General features: G+C 36.8%; 1 protein-coding gene across 1 annotated transcript in view; it reads left to right on the forward strand.

Annotated features, from left to right (window-relative positions):
• The window catches only part of NCF2 (neutrophil cytosolic factor 2), an 88,719-nt gene that overhangs the window by 52,284 nt on the left and 17,346 nt on the right, over window positions 1-19,089 (forward strand). Inside the window, exons 9-14 of the mRNA XM_053693967.1 lie at window positions 54-122; window positions 5,854-5,950; window positions 10,579-10,613; window positions 12,198-12,349; window positions 16,310-16,415; window positions 16,925-17,105. Coding sequence (XP_053549942.1) covers window positions 54-122; window positions 5,854-5,950; window positions 10,579-10,613; window positions 12,198-12,349; window positions 16,310-16,415; window positions 16,925-17,105 — 640 coding nt within the window. The remainder of the gene's footprint in view (window positions 1-53; window positions 123-5,853; window positions 5,951-10,578; window positions 10,614-12,197; window positions 12,350-16,309; window positions 16,416-16,924; window positions 17,106-19,089) is intronic.

The following is a 19,089-nucleotide window of genomic DNA, read 5'->3' on the forward strand; positions in this document are numbered from 1 at the left end:
TGATATCTGGAGAATAAAGACACTTACTTTCATTTATTTTTCTTTTTATATAGAAGGGGATTGTCCCATGCAATTATCTGGAACCTATGGAGCTTCGCTTTCAACCGCAACAAACGGGACAGGTAAACTTTATTGGTGCTGGTTAGTTGACAAGTCACAGTTACAAATTAATATAAAAACAAATATGAAAATATAAAACAAATACAGTATTCTTTTGTTTTATATCCTCATACATAGGTCTATGTTTGTATTATCAGATATGGCTATGATTACGGCTCTTACCCGAAACGCGTAAGCCAGACAATGCTGCGCTTGTATGTACTGCTCTGTGCAGTGTGTATCTGCGATTTTTAACACTTGGAAATAAAAGCTATTTTTTAAGAAGACCGGATTCTCCTTTTCTTTTATTGTGTACTGACAGTTAAACAGACTAATATCTCATTGTTCAGGAGAGATGCATAACACATATAAACCAATTATGCTGCCGCCTGATGCACAGATAAAAGTAGAATACATTATTAAAGGGACAGTCTACACGATGTTTACACGCACCTTAAAGGAATTGTTGGGCCAGGTACACCACACACCACCCGGTACAACATCATGCAAAGCTAAAGTGAATAGAGTACGGTGGGAAACTTTCTTTGCTCAGACGTTTTAATATGGCTGCCAAACTCCTCCTCCCACCTTCTTTCTCATTCCTGTGGGCCTGGTAGAAACCGCTCCCGGCAGTGCAAAACTATGGGTGAGCGTCATGGATTTTACAAGTGAGAGCCTTTTGATTGGACGCAGCTCACACATAGATGTGCCCACTAATTGTATGGGAGGAGTTGTCTGGCCATCTTACTATGGCCGAATAACAAAGTGTTGTTTAGTTTTTAAAGGCATTAATTGTCAGTGGATGCGGTGTGGTGTTTCCGGTACAACAATCAAAGTAGGGTAATATTTAATCACATGTGACCCCCTTTAAGGGGTCAGTGTACTGTAAAATTGTTTTCCCCTTAATGTCTTTCGAATGACTTGTTATAACAGATGCAGAACTTAAATTATATGGAATATTGCTTCTTTAGATGTATTTTATATGTGAAATAACTGCTTTTGCTAATAAAAACACAACCTAATTAAAAGGGCTGAGCTTGCAGGGAGAGTGGTGGTCCCTATCTTATATTCTATATAAACAAAGTAATCTTATCTCAGGAGAAGCAATGCATTACTGGGAGCTAGCTGGTGATTGGTGGCAAATATCCTCACATTAAGATCTGTGCAAATCTAATAACTGGGTATCTTGTACAAGAATCAATCCGGCTACTAAAATATCCAAAGGCCACAAGCTGCTGCATACTGACTCGCAAAGGATCCGAATGCACGTTCCTAGTATTTTTTTCTGCACTTTTCTGTCCCTTTAAAGGAATATGAAATGCAAATATTTTCTTTTGTGATTCAGACAGAGCATACAAATTTTTAAATTTTTCACATTTATTTTCATGATCAAATTTGCTTTGTTCCCATTATATGATTTGTTGAAGTGATACCCAAGTAGGTGTCTGGAGGACTACATGACAGGAAATAGTGCTGCCATCTAGTGCTCTTGCAAATAGAAAACATTGTTGCAAGAGGGGCGGAGCTAGCGCTCAACCGAGATGGCTGCACTGCAGGTGAGCTCTGGTCTCTCAAATGGGCTAACAACTAATTATTAGTTCCATAAGGCTGTACAAGTTCCTGCATCATCAGGGTCGAAGACAACACTAGACCCCTTGCAGTGAGGACATTTTCAGACCGATACGGCTATGTTTGGGTGAACCGGAACTCTTAGAAAATATTAAGTGCGTCACAGCAGAAGGCCGCATGGAAGCATGGCGTGGCACTTCACCACTCAGAGGATAAAGGAGAAACCAGTGAGCAGACCGGAGCAGGTAATTAACCCAAACTTTTACCGAAGGGGTATTGAGAGGTAATGATGCCTTATATACTTAGACCCAGGCTAAACCAATCGGACAGCAATGTAGTGTAATAACGTTACGCTCTGCTTTATCTGATATCCTTGCTAACCACTGTCACACAATCTACATATTGATGTAATCCCTAGTGTGTAGCAAAGGGAGTTTATCTCAGTGGTGTAATGTATCTCAGACACACATTTAATGCAACCGTACAACATAAAAGCAAAATCCTGATTCATGGCCGTATGAGACTATCACTAAAGTTTTTCTGATTATATATACCCACCTGGTCTTAACATAAACACCGCTCCAGCAACTAACGCATGTTCTATACTTTTTTTTATGGGACTTCTTGAATACTTCTGATAACATACTCATAAGGGAGAGGTAAGCAGAACTTTGTAGAAAGCTTTGTTGCTTGCAAGTTAAGCCTCAAAATATCTTGCTCAGCAGGACTCTATTTGATCTGGCCTTTCACTCTTCAATAAAAGAGCTGTATTATTACAACAGTGCACCATGTCTCCTAAAAGAACAAACAAATCAGAGAGATCAACAAGGAAACTTATTCCTACAACTCTGTCCGTCAACAATTTTTTCAAGAGTTTAAACGCTTCCTCTGTGCCATCGAACCTCTCTTTAGAGACTCCAGCAAGACCATCATCAGAATCTGATTCTGAGCAATCCACATCAGCATTCTCAATCCCTAAAGCTCTACTGGACTCTCTACCTTCAAAAAAAGATTTTTCTAACCTCATAACTCAGGTGAAACAATGCATTAGAGAGAAGATTTCTGAGATTAAAAAAGGGCTTTCGGTGGTGGGTCAGAGAGTGGATGAGTTGGAGGGAGATTCTGACCTCCATTATTCAGCTCTGAACAACTTCCAATCACACTTACTTCATCAAGATGATCTCATTCTGCAGATGGAAAACAAAATTGATGACCTGGAAAACAGGAGCCGACGGAATAATATGCGAATAAGAGGAATTCCAGAGTCAGTCATGAATCCAGATTTAGAACCCTATGTACAAGGGTTATTTGCCTACATAAGAGATGATGATGAAGCCACCACCATAGCTTTGGATAGAGTCCATAGGGCTCTGAGAGCCAAACCTCTAGAGGGCCAACAACCAAGGAATGTCATTGTGAGAATCTCTAATTTCCCAATTAAAGAGGAAGTGATGAAGAAGGCACAGCAGAAGTACCCAGTCAAGTTTAGAACTGAAACTCTACAACTTTTCAAAGATTTGACACAGAGAACTCTGCAAAAGCAGAGAGACATGCGACCACTAACAACCTCACTACGGCAGCATAATATACCATATAGATGGGGACATCCTTTCAAACTTCAAATTAGTGGAAAGGCAAACGTCTTATCTACCCTTCTCCAGATGACTGAGCATATCTGCAAGGATTTGAGGGTATAACCTCCTAGTGTTTCTAACATCCCTTCATCTGCTGCGAGACCCCAATTCCACCCTCTTCCTCAAAGGGCGGAATGGCAGAGAGCCACATCTAAGAGACTCTCAAAATCTGCTGCAGGCCAGACTTCCACTACATCTGAAGGACGGTAAACTTTTACATATGTGCCTTAAAGGGACACTGTACCCAAAAATTTAATTTCGGGATTCAGATTGAGCATGAAATTTTAAGCAAATTTCAAATGTACTCCTATTATCAAATTTTCTTCATTCTCTTGGTATCTTTATTTCAAATGCAAGAATGTAAGTTTAGATGCCGGCCCATTTTTGGTGAACAACTTGGGTTGTCCTTGCTGATTGGTGGATAAATTCATCCACCAATAAAAATGTGCTGTCCCGAGTACTGAAACAAGAAAAAAGCTTAGATGCCTTCTTTTTCAAATAATGATAGCAAGAGAACGAAGAAAAATAGATAATAGGAGTAAATTAGAAAGTTGCTTAAAATTGCATCGCTCTTTCTGAATTACAAATGAACAAATTTGGGTTCAGTGTCCCTTTAAGGTTGTAATTGAATGTGAATGTTAATCTCATGGATTTCAATCTATGGAAAAAATTTGGTTATACATTAGATACCACATTGTTTTAAGTACCTTGTACTACTATGTTGTAGAAATGCCCTGTTGGGAGGATCCTCCTCCATTATTCAATTTTACTATCAAATGTGTTTCAGGTTGTTATTTGTTGTTCAATACGTTTTGTTCAGTTTTGTTCTATTCCGCTACCTAGGGATTAATATGTTTTTTAATTCTGACCATTTAAAAACACACGCATAAATAGTCACAGCTAGATTTCCGATAAAAACACTATATCTATGACACAAACAATGTCACAGAATGTAAATATTATTACACAGAATGTGAAGGGCTTTAACTGCCCTAACAAACGTTCATTAGCTTTCCAAGATCTTCGTAGAAGAGGTCCGATATTGAGCTTACAAAAAACTCACTTTAAAGCTCAGAGGGTGCCAAAGTATTTCTCTACACACTATCCGCTACATTACCATAGCACTAATCCAAAAAAGAAAGTTAATAGAGTGAGCATTTTTAAACACAAATCCCTCTCTTTCCAATTACTCCAGATTGCTAAAGATAAGGGGGCCTATCTATCAAGCTCTGAATGGATTCAGCATGTTCTATCTGAATCATGAAAAAATGTGGCACATTAAATACTATGTTAATGTCATATTGCAAACTATATTGATTTGCCATGTTTTTGTATATTGTAACATGTGAATAAACAATAAAAGTTTTGAAAAAAGAAAACATTCTTGCAAAACTGCTACCATATAGTGTTCCAGACACATGCACGCTCCTGAGCTTAAAGCAGCAGTCTAGTCCAAAACAAACTTTCATTATTCAGATAGAGCATATAATTTTAAACAACTTTCCAATTTACTTTTATCACCAAGTTTGCTTTGTTCTCTTGGTATTCTTAGTTAAAAGCTAAACCTAGGAGGTTCATATGCTAATTTCTTAGACCTTGAAGGCTGCCTCTTATCTGAATGCATTTTCACAGTTTTTCACCATTAGAGGGTGTTAGTTTATGTGTGTCAAATAGATAACACTGTGCTCACGCACACTGAAAAATATATTAATATAACTGTGTTGGTTATGCAAAACTAGGGAATGGGTACTAAAGGGATTATCTATCTTTTAAAACAATACAAATTCTGGTGAAGACTGTCCATTTAAGTCCCGGATTTTCAACAAAAGATACAAAGAGAATTAATTTTTTTTTTTTTAAATTGCATGTTTTATCTGAATCATCAAAAAAAAAAAGTTGGGTTTCATATCCCTTTAAAGGGATACTCAAGTCAAAATTAAACTTACATGATTCAGATAGAACATGCAATTTTAAACAACTTTCCAATTTTACTTCCATTAACAAAATGTGTACATTCTTTTTATATTTACACATTTTGAGTCACCAGCTCCTACTCAGCATGTGCAAGAATTCACAGAATATACTTAAATGCATTTGTGATTGGCTGATGGCTGTCACATGATACAGGGTCAGTGGAAATATACATAACTTTCAAATTTGACAGAATAAAAACTACTACTTGAAGTTCAGACTAAGTGTTATTGCAGTGTCCTTATCATGCATTTGTTGATTATGCAAATCTACTATATTTACCGGTCCTTTATCTAGTGCAGGTTTGATAATAGTAGAAATCTAGAGCATGGAACAGTGTAATACATTGTTGAACACTGAAGTAAATTTAAAAAAAAAATAAAAATTGGAAAGTTGCATAAAATTGCTTGTAATGTCTGAATCAGGAAAATTTAATTTGAACTTTCACGTCCCTTAACGTGTAGATTACAACCCACTAAAATAGGGTGCTGCTAGTTACATTGTCTCTTTTTCATTGTTAGGATTGTGTTAGCACATTTCCTATTAATTATTAATAATGATTAATTATTTACATTTTTAGGATGATGAACAACCTTCAAGCAAATCACCACAGAAGTCAGATATTCCAGCTCCACCGAATGCTGCACCACCAACAAAATTACCCCAAAACATAAAAGGTTAGAAACTATTTACATAATGTGAATATTAACCTCTTAAGGACATATGACGGAATTTTTCCGTCATAAAACAATTGAGCAAACTGAAAGCTGTGTCCTTAAAGAGTTAGAGGGACATTAAACGCAAATTGTAAACTACATGATTATAAATCTTCATAAATAAGAATAATTTGCAAATTGGAATCCTGAGAACCCTCAACGCCACACAACGGAAGCACGGCGATGAGAAAATACATAGGGGGTATGGTGCATCCCCTATTGGCTGTACCATATGCCAGTCAAAATTAAAAAAAAAAAATGTCTAACACGGAGGGGGCGAGGAACAGGGCAACGGTGGGATTAGAAGTTTAGTTATTTGGTCTCCTACATTATTTAGCCTAAAATATGAGCCTCAACGTATTATTTTAACTTAAAGCTTTAATATATTGGAGACTTAAAGGGACACTGAACCCAATTTTTTTTTCTTTCGTGATTCAGATAGAGCATGCAATTTTAAGCAACTTTCTAATTTACTCCTATTATCAAATTCTTTTCATTCTCTTGGTATCTTTATTTGAAATGCAAGAATGTAAGTTTAGATGCCGGCCCATTTTTGGTGAACACACTGCGTTGTTCTTGCTGATTGGTGGGTAAATTCACCTACCAATAAACAAGTGCTTTCCATGGTGCTGAACCAAAAAAAATAGCTTAGATGCCTTCTTTTTCAAATAAAGAAAGCAATAGAACAAAGAAAAATTGCTAATAGGAGTAAATTAGAAAGTTGCTTAAAATTGTATGCTCTATCTGAATCACGAAAGAAAAAATTTGGGTTCAGTGTCCCTTTAATCTAGTGAGTTTACCATCACTTAAATGTAGGCTATAGAGATTTCTTTTACATTCTTATGGACTAAATATATAATATTAAACTCTGCCAGAACATGAAGGAATCCATAATAACACGACAAATAATTGAATATTTTGATCAAATCACCTTGTGAGATGGTGCTCTCATACCCCCAACATTAAAGGGATACTAAACCCCAATTTTTTTTTCTTTTTTTCATGATTCAGAGCATGCAATTTTAAGCAACTTTCTAATTTACTCATATCAATTTTTATTCGTTCTCTTGCTATCTTTATTTAAAAAGCAGGAATGTAAAGCTTAGGAGCCAGCCACCTTTTAGGTTCAGAACCCTGGATAGTGCTTGCTTATTGGTGACTACATTCAGCCAACCAATAAGCAAGAGTAACCCAGGTGCTGAACCAAAAATGGGCCGGCTCGTAAGCTTTACATTCCTGCTTTTTAAATAAAGAAATCAAGAGAACGAAGAGAAATTGATAAATAGGAGTAAATTAGAAAGTTGCTTAAAATTGCTGCTCTATCTGAATCATTAAAGAATTTTTTTGGGGTTTAGTCTCCCTTTAAAGGGTTTTTAAAGGGACATGAAACCTAAACGTTTCTATTATTATTCTTTGGTGTCCGTTGTTGAAGTGAGCAGCAAGGCACTACTGAGAGCTAGCTGAACACATCAGGTAAGCCAATGATAAGAGGAATATATGTGAAACCACCAATCAGCAGCTAGCTCTCAGCCGTGCATCACTGCTTCTGAGCCTACCTAGGTATATATTTTAACAATGAAAACAAAGCAAATTAGATACGAATAACAATTGGAAATTGTTTAAAATTGTATGCTCTGTCTTAATTATAAACGTTTAATTTGGAATTTCCTGTCCCTTTTATCAGTAGATGGGCAGGGTGTGTGGTGTCAGGAAGGGTTTGGGTGTGACTGACTAACAGATTTTACTTTTGTAATTCTTTTTACAATGGACATTGAGATTGTAATAAAAAATGTTTAAAGGGACGCTAAAGTGAAAAGGAAACTCTTATGCTTTGGATAGAGACTTGTGTCTTACCTTCAGACAAACAACTTAGAAGATGAAGGACAGCATGGTTTCACTGCTGGAAGAGCTTGTCAGATTTATCCGATTTCTTTGACCATGTAACTAAATGAATAGACCAGGGAGGAGCCGTAGATGTAGTGTATCTAGACTTTAGCAAAGCATTTGACACTGTCCCACACAACAAACATTCACAAAATATATTGCCTTGGAGTAGATTCTAAGACTGATACGTGAGTAGAATGCTGGCTTAAAGGGATAGTGTACTTGAAAGGTTTTGTTTTAAAAAGATAGATAATCCCTTTATTACCCATTCCCCAGTTTTGCATAACCAGCACTATTATATTAATACACTTTTTACCTCTGTGATTACCTTGTATCTAAGCCTCTGCAGACTGCTCCCCTTATCTCAGTTCTTTTGACAGTCATGCATTTTAGCTAATCAGTGCTGACTCATAAATAACTCCACGGGAGTAAGCACAATGGTATTTATATGGCACACATGAACTAGCACTGTCCATCTGTGATCTGAGATAAGAGGCAACCTTCAACGACTTAGAAAATAGCATATGAGCCTACCTAGGTTTTAGCTCAACAAAGAATACTAAGGGAATAAAGAAATTTGATGATAAATGTAAATTGGAAAGTTGTTTAAAATTGCATAACTTATCTGAATCATGTGTAATTTTGACTTGACTGTCCCTTTAATTATATTTAGTTTAACAAAACAACTTTGCATTATACTTTCATTATTTATTTTGTCCCCTTTCCCTGTAATTCAGAAAATTGTAAGTTTTCCAGTTCTTGATAGAGATGAAAAAGAAGACTCCAGCCTTAAAGGGACAGTATACACTCATTTTCATATAACTGCATGTAATAGACACTACTATAAAAAAATAAGATGCACAGATACGGATATAAAAATCCAGTATAAAACTGTTTAAAAACTTACTTAGAAGCTCTCAGTTGAGCTCTGTTTAAAAGGTAGCAAGTGGGAAATAAGACCCCCCCCCTTCTTTTGCAAATGAAAAGACCCTTTACACAAACAGGAGCAACCTGGAGTAGGTAGCTGACGGTATTCTCATAAAACTTTGGGGCTTGGTTAGGAGTCTGAAAATCAGAGCAATGTTATTTAAAAATAAGCAAAACTATACATTTAAAAAAAAACAAAAAAACTTTATGGGCTTTATAAATAGATCATCTACAAAACATTTATGCAAAGAAAAAATGAGTGTATAATGTCCCTTTAACGCTGCTGTATTTCACACAGCTATTGGTTGCAACCTTTAGTGACCCATTTAAATTTGATCTTAATTGGCTTCAGCATAAAAGATTAAACAAAACCTAGGTTATAACATGGCAGCACGGCACCCCTTACTTTATACACACTACACCTTTACACTAATATCTTCAATATTAAAAAAAAAATAATATATAATTTTTAAATACATCTGCATATTATTCTCAGGTTAAAATACATCGTGAAATTTAGCATTTAGTGTTTAATGTCAAATACATTTGAAGCGGTTTACAAACTTGTGTCAAGTAATTGTTTGTGTTCAGCCATAGTAAGTGCAGTCTACTTTAAAATCCACAATAAGTGAGCAGCATTTGTATTAGTTGAGCATTTAATGAGCAATTAAGAAATATGATGTAAAAAGAGATGAGCGCTACTAAATATAGCTAACGCATTTTGTGTACTGGAACTGGTTTTTATAGAACATTTGTTTGTCTATGGGTTGTACAGCCTAAACTTTATTTCTAAGCAGCAAGAGTTCTGTAGCCAGTAAGCAATCGGGCCTTAAAGGAAAATGAAATTCTTCTGTTCCATCTTTAAATCTATGCTCCTGCACTGAATATGCTTTTTTTGAGTATTGTATCTATCAGCTAGTGAGCAGTAGTGGGCTAATGTGTATAGGATCATACACTTTATGTTAGTTGCACTTGAAATAGATTTTACTTAAAGGGACAGACTAGTCCAAAATAAACTTTCATGATTCAGCCAGGGAATGTAATTTTAAACAACTTTCCAATTTACTTTTATCACTAATTTTGCTTTGTTTTCTTGGTATTCTTAGTTGAGAGCTAAACCTAGGAGGTTCATATGCTAATTTCTTAGACGTTGAAGGCCGCCTCTAAGCTGAATGAATTTTGACCTTTTTCATCACTAGAAGGCGTTAGTTCATGTGAGTCATATAGTTAACACTGTGCTTATGCACGTGGAGTTACCTAGGAATAAGCACTGATTGGCTAAAATGCAAGTCTGTCAAAAGAACTGAAATAAGGGGGCAGTCTGCAGAGTCTTAAATACAAGATAATTACAGAGGTAAAAAGTACATTTATATAACTGTGTTGGTTATGCAAAACTGGGGAATGGTTAATAAAGGGATTATCTATCTTTAAAAACAAAAATTCTGGTGTAGACTGTCCCTTTAACCATTTTTTATATGCAAAAATCACTTTGACATGTTTAACTGCTGTTCTTTCATATCTAGTACATTAGAAAGAATTGACACCACATCCCTTTAAGGTCCAAATTTGCTTCATGTTAGACTTAAAATAAATAGCTTTTATTAGTGAGCGATATATATATATATATATATATATATATATATATATATATATATATATAGATATAGAGAGAGAGAGAGAGAGAGATTCTTTCCCTTTAAATGTTCTTCTATATTTCAAAACTTTTTCTTCTATTCAAGAACAAATGCTAACTTAATTTTGTATTTCTTAATTTTCAGATAATCAAGAGAAATCCGGCACAGAGAAGTCACAGGTATCCGGATGTGGTAGAGGCGGACGTATATAACTGGAAAATAAAGCTAATTTTTAGATTACCACCATATACTGTCCATGAGATATTTTATTAGGAGATTATTGGCAATATCATGGACACATGCTCCAAAACCAATCATCAAAGTATCTTTTGTTGAGTAGCATACTTAGGTAGGCTCAAAAGTGTCTTAAGGTCTATATGGCAAGTGTTTGCAACAATGTTTTACATTGTTGAACCCTAGAGGGCAGCAGTTTGCAACAATGTGCAACCTTGTTACAAACATTGGTGCAAATACTGCTGCTACACAGTTCAGCACCTAGGTAGCAATTGCTGATCAGTAGCTAAATGTAGCCACTAACCAGCAAGCGCTATCCAGGGTGTTGAACCAAAATGGTACGACTTCTAAGCTTACATTCCTGCTTTTTTCAAATAAAGATACCAAGAGAAAGAAGAAAAATTGATAATAGGAGTTTAGGCTGTCTGAAATGTAGTTCCAAAGCATCTGGGGGCCCAAGGTGGCTGACCCCTGCTATAGAGTGATGTGTCCAGGCTCAGGCGGCTCTCTGTGAATGGATACCAGGTCCTAATTCCCAAATTCAGAAATCTGTGGATGTCAGAGGCGCCATATAGCTTAGTATTGCCAGCAGAATGATGTAATCAATACAGATATCAAGGTACACTCACATTTGGTATTGCACCTAAAGCAGGCTGGAATCATACAGTCACCCAGCAGACCTCCTGTTGTACACCAGCAGTGTGGGTAGTAATCCTCTTGAACGCTCTCTCCAAGCGAGGGTATGGGATAAAAAGATGATGTATAGCAGGTTGTAAGATACAAACTTACATTTAAAATAATTTAAAATAAGCAACGCATTTCTCAGCTTGCAGGTCGTTTCATCAGGCTTATAAAAATACAAATAAAACCCTGCTATATAAAGCCACACAATCACCAAATCTAGTTAAAGGGACAGTCTACAATAGAATTTTTATTGTTTTAAAAGATAGATAATCCTTTTATTACCCATTCCCCAGTTCTGCAATTCCCAAAATACTTTTTACCTCTGATTATCTTGTATCTAAGCCTCTGCAGACTGCCCCCTGATCACATGACTTTATTATCTATTGACTTGCATTTTAGCTGTGTTGTGCTAACTATTAAATAACTCCACGAGCGTGAACATAATATTATCTATATGGCTCTCATGAACTAGCAGTCTCCTGTAGTGAAAAGCAAATAAAAAAGCATGTGATAAGAGGCTGTCTTGTAGTGGCTTAGAAAAATACAGAAATTTAGAGGTTTAAATGTTATAAAGTATATTAATAGAACAGTGTTGATTGTACAAACCTGGGGAATGGGTAGTAAAGGGATTATGTAACTTTTTAAACAATAACAATTTGACTGTCCTTTTAACAAATTAGAAAGTTACTTAAAATTGCACGCTCTATCTGAATCATGAAAGAAAACATTTGGGCTTAGTGTCCCTGTAAGGTTCTAAATTCCTATCTACATTAATACAGTCAACTATGCAATTACTTCTGCTGTTTTGTACAGTGACAGATAATTTCTTCATCGTACCGTTACAGGAACATCAGACAGCTGAGTCAACTTCCTACCTAGTCAAGGTCTATTACAAATACACAGTGGCAATTCAGGTCTCTCACAAACTTGCATATGAAGAACTTCTTACACAAGTCAGCAACAAACTGAAGTTACTTCCCAGCAGCATCAAACTAAGGTAAAGGCCAAACTGACCAATCAAGTGATGATCATATCAAATGATTTGTCGATAGCCTAGCTTGGTTCTCAAACGTTTTCAGACTGTGGCACACTTGGCAATGCGACATTTCTATCTCGGCACAACTATGTTCTTAATGCTGGACCCTTGTGTAATTCTATTACAGCATATTTTATAGTAACAAATTAGGAGCATTTGATGGCAATGAATGTTTACTTTTCAGATGTATTTTTAACTTACTTGGTACATCACACCTTATGCACGCACACCATTTATATTAATTATATACGATTCTACATTATACTCTCATGCCACACAATCATAATCAATGATGGGCTATTATAAGTGGAGGCCTCATTTATTGCACACCTGCAAACGTACAAATTAGCCCGTTTGCGGGCGCGCAATAAATAACCAGCCATTACAAGTGGCAGGTTATTGCTACCGCAAGCTCAAGAGATCAGATCTCTTAAATGTGCCCCAAATGCCCCCAAAACACAGTGTAGTGTATTTTATAAAAATTGTAGCATTTTTATTTTTTAATAAAATAACTGCACTTGGCAGTATTTTGGGGCTAAAGTAGGTTGGAGTTAGTAAAAATTCACTATCAGAGCGCCAACACAAATGCGGCAGGGTCTATGACATATAGGTTAAAAATAAAATAATATTTATTAAACAGTTTAAAATACGAATATATAAAACTTCATAAGAATAACAATGTGTGTGGATGAATATTTCTAATAGGTTCTGGTTAGAGAATTAACGATTAAAATAGGCAAATTTGAGCTTCATTGCAATTCAGTTAAAAAATATGATCTTTTAGGTTATCAACGATAATCTTTATCAATGATTAAAATCCTAATGCTCCCTCATGGATCCATGTTAACAGTCTTAAATAGTCTAGTTGTTTATAAGGTGCAAATGTTCACTTTCAACAATTTTCTGGCTTTTCATGTATTGTATCAATTGCTGAATGCAGGGTATTTTTTAGAAATATTCATCCACACACATTGTTATTCTTATGAAGTTTTATATATTCGTATTTTAAACTGTTTAATAAATATTATTTTATTTTTAACCTATATGTCATAGACCCTGCAGCATTTGTGTTGGCGTTCTGATAGCAAGTTGCAAAGTACAATAATTTTCTTTGACCACTAGGGGTCAGTTTATCTCAGCTAAGGGTCAAAACATCAGGCGCTAGGTGATTATTATTTTGTTAGTAAAAATTCAGCACTGAAATGTGCCTTTACATTGCCGTCTATGGGAACGGTGTGCTCCCAGTAAATATATATATATATCAGTATATATGCTTATACACATACAGTTGAAACTCGAAAAATTTGAATATTGTGCAAAAGTTAATTTATTTCACTAATGCAACTTAAAAGGTGAAACTAATATATGAGATAGACTCATTACATGCAAAGCAAGATAGTTCAAGCAGTGATGTCATAATTGTGATGATTATGGCTTACAGCTCATGAAAACCCCAAATCCACAATCTCAGAAAAAATTTGAATATTGTGAAAAGGTGCAATATTCTAGGCTCAAAGTGTCCCACTCTAATCAGCTAATTAAGCCATAACACCTGCAAAGGGTTCCTGAGCCTTTAAATGGTCTCTCAGTCTGCTTCAGTAGGAATCACAATCATGGAAAAAAAGACTGCTGACCTGACAGTTGTGCAGAAAACCATCATTGACACCCTCCATAAAGAGGGAAAGCCTCAAAAGGTAATTGCAAAAGAAGTTGGATGTTCCCAAAGTGCTGTATCAAAGCACATTAATAGAAAGTTATGTGGAAGGGAAAAGTGTGGAAGAAAAAAGGTGCACAAGCAGCAGGGATGACCACAGCCTGGAGAGGATTGTCAGGAAAAGTGTTGGGGACTTTCACAAGAGCCACCACACACAGACGGATCCTGGACATGGGCTTCAAATGTCGTATTCCTCTTGTCAAGCCACTCCTGAACAAACAACAGAAGCATCTTACCTGGGCTAAAGAAAAACAGACCTGGTCTGTTGCTCAGTGGTCCAAAGTCCTCTTTTCTTTTCTGATGAGAGCAAATTTTGCATCTCATTTGGAAACCAAGGACCCAGAGTATGGAGGAAGAGTGGAGAGGCACACACTGCAAGATGCTTGAAGTCCAGTGTGAAGTTTCCACAGTCTGTGTTGATTTGGGGAGCCATGTCATCTGCTGGTGTTGGTCCACTGTGCTTCATTAAATCCAGGGTCAACGCAGAAGTCTACCAGGAGATTTTGGAGCACTTCATGCTTCCTTCCGCAGACGAGCTCTATGGGGATGCTGACTTCATTTTCCAGCAGGACTTGGCACCTGCCCACACTGCCAAAAGCACCAAAACCTGGTTCAATGACCGTGGGATTACTGTGCTTGATTGGCCAGCAAACTCACCTGACCTGAACCCCATAAAGAATCTATGGGGTATTGCCAAGAGAAAGATGAGAGACATGAGACCGAGCAATGCAGAAGAGCTGAAGACCACTATTGAAGCATCCTGGTCTTCCATAACGCCTCAGCAGTGCCACAGGCTGATAGCTTCCATGCCACGCCGCATTGAGGCAGTAATTGCTGCAAAAGGGGCCCAAACCAAGTACTGAGTACATACAGTATGCATGCAGAGGTCCGATATTGTTCTACAGGTTTGTACAATCCTTGTTTTATTGATTGCATGTAATATTCTAATTTTCTGAGATTGTGGATTTGGGGTTTTCATGAGCTGTAAGCCATAATCATCACAATTATGACAAATTACGGCTTGAACTATCTTGCTTTGCTTGTAATGAGTCTCATATATTAGTTTCACCTTTTAAGTTGCATTAGTGAAATAAATGAACTTGTGCACGATATACTAATTTTTTGAGTTTCACCTATATATATTTGTGTTAATATGTGCATACACACATATTAACACAAATATATATGTATATAATTATATACATACATATTTACAATTTACTTCCATCGCTGCGTGACTTCCCTCCTTTGATGCGCTTGTTCTTATGCTGTGTCTCACGGCACGAGAATGAGGCTCCCATTGGAGCCTAAGGAAGTGCACTACTTCCCAGCAATGCGAGCGCAAATTTGTAATAACAGCAATATTTAGCGCTCCACTTGTAATCTGGCCCAATGTTGGCCCAAACAGCCTGCACTACTTTATTATGTAATAATTGTCACACTACTGGTGGCCGATTAGTGGAGCTTTAGCTTTTTCAGCAAAATAAACCAAATATTAGGCTGGCAAGCGTTTTTAAACAAATATAATTGCATAAATAGGCAAACGTGCACTGTAATTGGGATGAAAATATTTTTACTATAAAAATTTGGGAGCACATCTCTGGCTCTCTCGCGGAACAGTTTGAGAAACACTGGCCTAGAAGATCCCTAGAACCTGTGCGTTGATTCTTTTGGGGGGATACTAAGCACCCCCACACTAACATGTATGAAAAATCTTGTGTACAATGCAATGCCTACACCACTTTATAGCTAATGAATAATACAAATTTACTTCTGCCTTGCCTTAAAATAGTGCTTATTGGCAACTCATTCTATATGACTATATTAGAGGACGAATTTATGAGCGACAATTTGTTTATTTAGAACTAATCGGGTCTTTTATAAAAGTCAGGAAACTTATGAGGTATATTTTAAATCTAAGTAAAATATTTTTATACATCATGTATTAAACTGTGGTGTTAAAAATAATGGTTTTTCCATTAATGAAATAATTCAGTTTTATTCATATTGAGTAACTGCCAAAAACACTCTTCAGGGGCAAAGGCAGAAATAAATGTAATGATTATCCAATAATCTCAGAACGGCCTTGGTGCTTTAGGGCGGTGCATTACGCTTTGTCTTGATGTAACGCTTTAGCATGTCAAGTTTTATCAGCCAATGCAAGTGCACAAAATGCGCACAGACTAAGGATGCCGTTTATCTGGCAGTTTCAGGGATTGCGAAGCCGATGTGGCACTGAACAAGAACAACGTGGAAAAAGCCTGGGGATTAACAACAGAAAACTGCTTGAAACTCAAGTGTACAGATGTAGAGGTAAGTGCAGGAAGGATGATCATCTTCATTATTCAAATAGGACAATGTGTAGCTGGCATTTCTATAATTAAAGGGACACTGAACCCAATTTTTTTTCTTTCAGGATTCAGATAGAGCAGCAATTTTAAGCAACTTTCTAATTCTAGAAAATTCTAATTTCTTTGTTCTCTTGCTATCTTTATTTGAAAAAGACATCTAAGCTAAGGAGCCAACCAATTTTTGGTTCAGTACCCTGGACAGCACTTGTTTATTGGTTGGTGAATTTATCAACCAATCAGCAAGAACAACCCAGGTTGTTCACCAAAAATGGGCCGGCTTCTAAACTAATATTCTTGCTTTTCAAATAAAGATAGCAAGAGAATGAAGAAAACTTGAGTAAATTAGAAAGTTGCTTAAAATTGCTTTCGCTGTCTGAATCACGAAATAAATTTTTTTGGGTTCTTTGTCCCTTTAAGTTATTCACTTTTGCAAGCTCTAATATTTGTGTCACTGCACTGATTATAATTTAGATGGAGGAACCGCTCGTGCTGGCGGAGGAACCGCTCGTGCTGGCAGAGGAACCTGCCAAAAACCAGCTCACAGAAACTGATAGCACAGAAAACCGTGTCAGAGCTCTGTTTGATTATGAACCATCTCAACCGGAGGACTTGTCATTTCACAAAGGAGACATAATCAAAGTACTTTCTAAAGGTTAGTAAAACTCAAGCAAGGTGTAAATTTAGTCATAATTTAAAGGGGCATTAAAGTCAAAATTAAACAGTCATGCTTCAGATGGAGTGTACTTGTCTCCCCCCAAAAATATCCAGTTTACTTCTTAAAAAAACTTATAAAACCTATACTACAAACATCTAGGAATCCAACATAAATCAAAGATAAAAAAATATATAATAAATGGAGATTAAAAGGGATACTGAACCCAAATTGTTTCTTTCATAAATCTGATAGAACATGCAATTTACTCCTATTATCAATTTCTCCAACATAGGTGTGTCCGGTCCACGGCGTCATCCTTACTTGTGGGATATTCTCCTCCCCAACAGGAAATGGCAAAGAGCCCAGCAAAGCTGGTCACATGATCCCTCCTAGGCTCCGCCTACCCCAGTCATTCTCTTTGCCGTTGTACAGGCAACATCTCCACGGAGATGGCTTAGAGTTTTTTAGTGTTTAACTGTAGTTTTTATTATTCAATCAAGAGTTTGTTATTTTAAAATAGTGCTGGTATGTACTATTTACTCAGAAACAGAAAAGAGATGAAGATTTCTGTTTGTATGAGGAAAATGATTTTAGCACCGTAACTAAAATCCATGGCTGTTCCACACAGGACTGTTGAGAGCAATTAACTTCAGTTGGGGGAACAGTGTGCAGTCTCTTACTGCTTGAGGTATGACACATTCTAACAAGACGATGTAATGCTGGAAGCTGTCATTTTCCCTATGGGATCCGGTAAGCCATGTTTATTAAGATAGTAAATAAGGGCTTCACAAGGGCTTATAAAGACTGTAGACTTTTTCTGGGCTAAATCGATTCATTATTAACACATATTTAGCCTTGAGGAATCATTTATTCTGGGTATTTTGATATGATTATATCGGCAGGCACTGTTTTTGACACCTTATTCTTTAGGGGCTTTCCCTAATCATAGTCAGAGCCTCATTTTCGCGCCGGTATGGCGCACTTGTTTTTGAGGACAGCATGGCATGCAGCTGCATGTGTGTGGAGCTCTGATACATAGAAAAGTCTTTCTGAAGGCATCATTTGGTATCGTATTCCCCTTTGGGCTTGGTTGGGTCTCAGCAAAGCAGATTCCAGGGACTGTAAAGGGGTTAAATATAAAAACGGCTCCGGTTCCGTTATTTTAAGGGTTAAAGCTTCCAAATTTGGTGTGCAATACTTTTAAGGCTTTAAGACACTGTGGTGAAATTTTGGTGAATTTTGAACAATTCCTTCATACTTTTTCGCAATTGCAGTAATAAAGTGTGTTTAGTTTAAAATTTAAAGTGACAGTAACGGTTTTATTTTAAAACGTTTTTTGTACTTTGTTATCAAGTTTATGCCTGTTTACAATGTCTGAACTACCAGATAGATTGTGTTCTGACTGTGGGGAAACCAAGGTTCCTTCTCATTTAACTATATGTATTTTATGTCATAAAAAAATTTAGTAAAAATGATGCCCAAGATGATTCCTCAAGTGAGGGGAGTAAGCATGGTACTGCATCATCCCCTCCTTCGTCTACACCAGTCTTGCCCATACAGGAGGCCCCTAGTACATCTAGTGCGCCAATACTCCTTACTATGCAACATTTAACGGCTGTAATGGATAATTCTATCAAAAACATTTTAGCCAATATGCCCACTTATCAGTGAAAGCGCGACTGCTCTGTTTTAGAAAATTCTGTAGAGCATGAGAACGCTGATGATATGGTTTCTGAAGGGCCCCTACACCAGTCTGAGGGGGCCAGGGAGGTTTTGTCTGAGGGAGAAATTTTCAGATTCAGGAAACATTTCTCAATAAGCTGAACCTGATGTGATTACTTTTAAATTTAAGTTGGATCATCTCCGCGCTCTGCTTAAGGAGGTGTTATCCAATTTGGATGATTGTGATTATCTGGTCATTCCAGAACCACTATGTAAAATGGAAAAGTTCTTAGAGGCCCCGGGGCCCCCCGAAGCTTTC

Source organism: Bombina bombina, chromosome 10 (assembly GCF_027579735.1).
Source record: "Bombina bombina isolate aBomBom1 chromosome 10, aBomBom1.pri, whole genome shotgun sequence".
Classification (NCBI taxonomy): domain Eukaryota; kingdom Metazoa; phylum Chordata; class Amphibia; order Anura; family Bombinatoridae; genus Bombina; species Bombina bombina.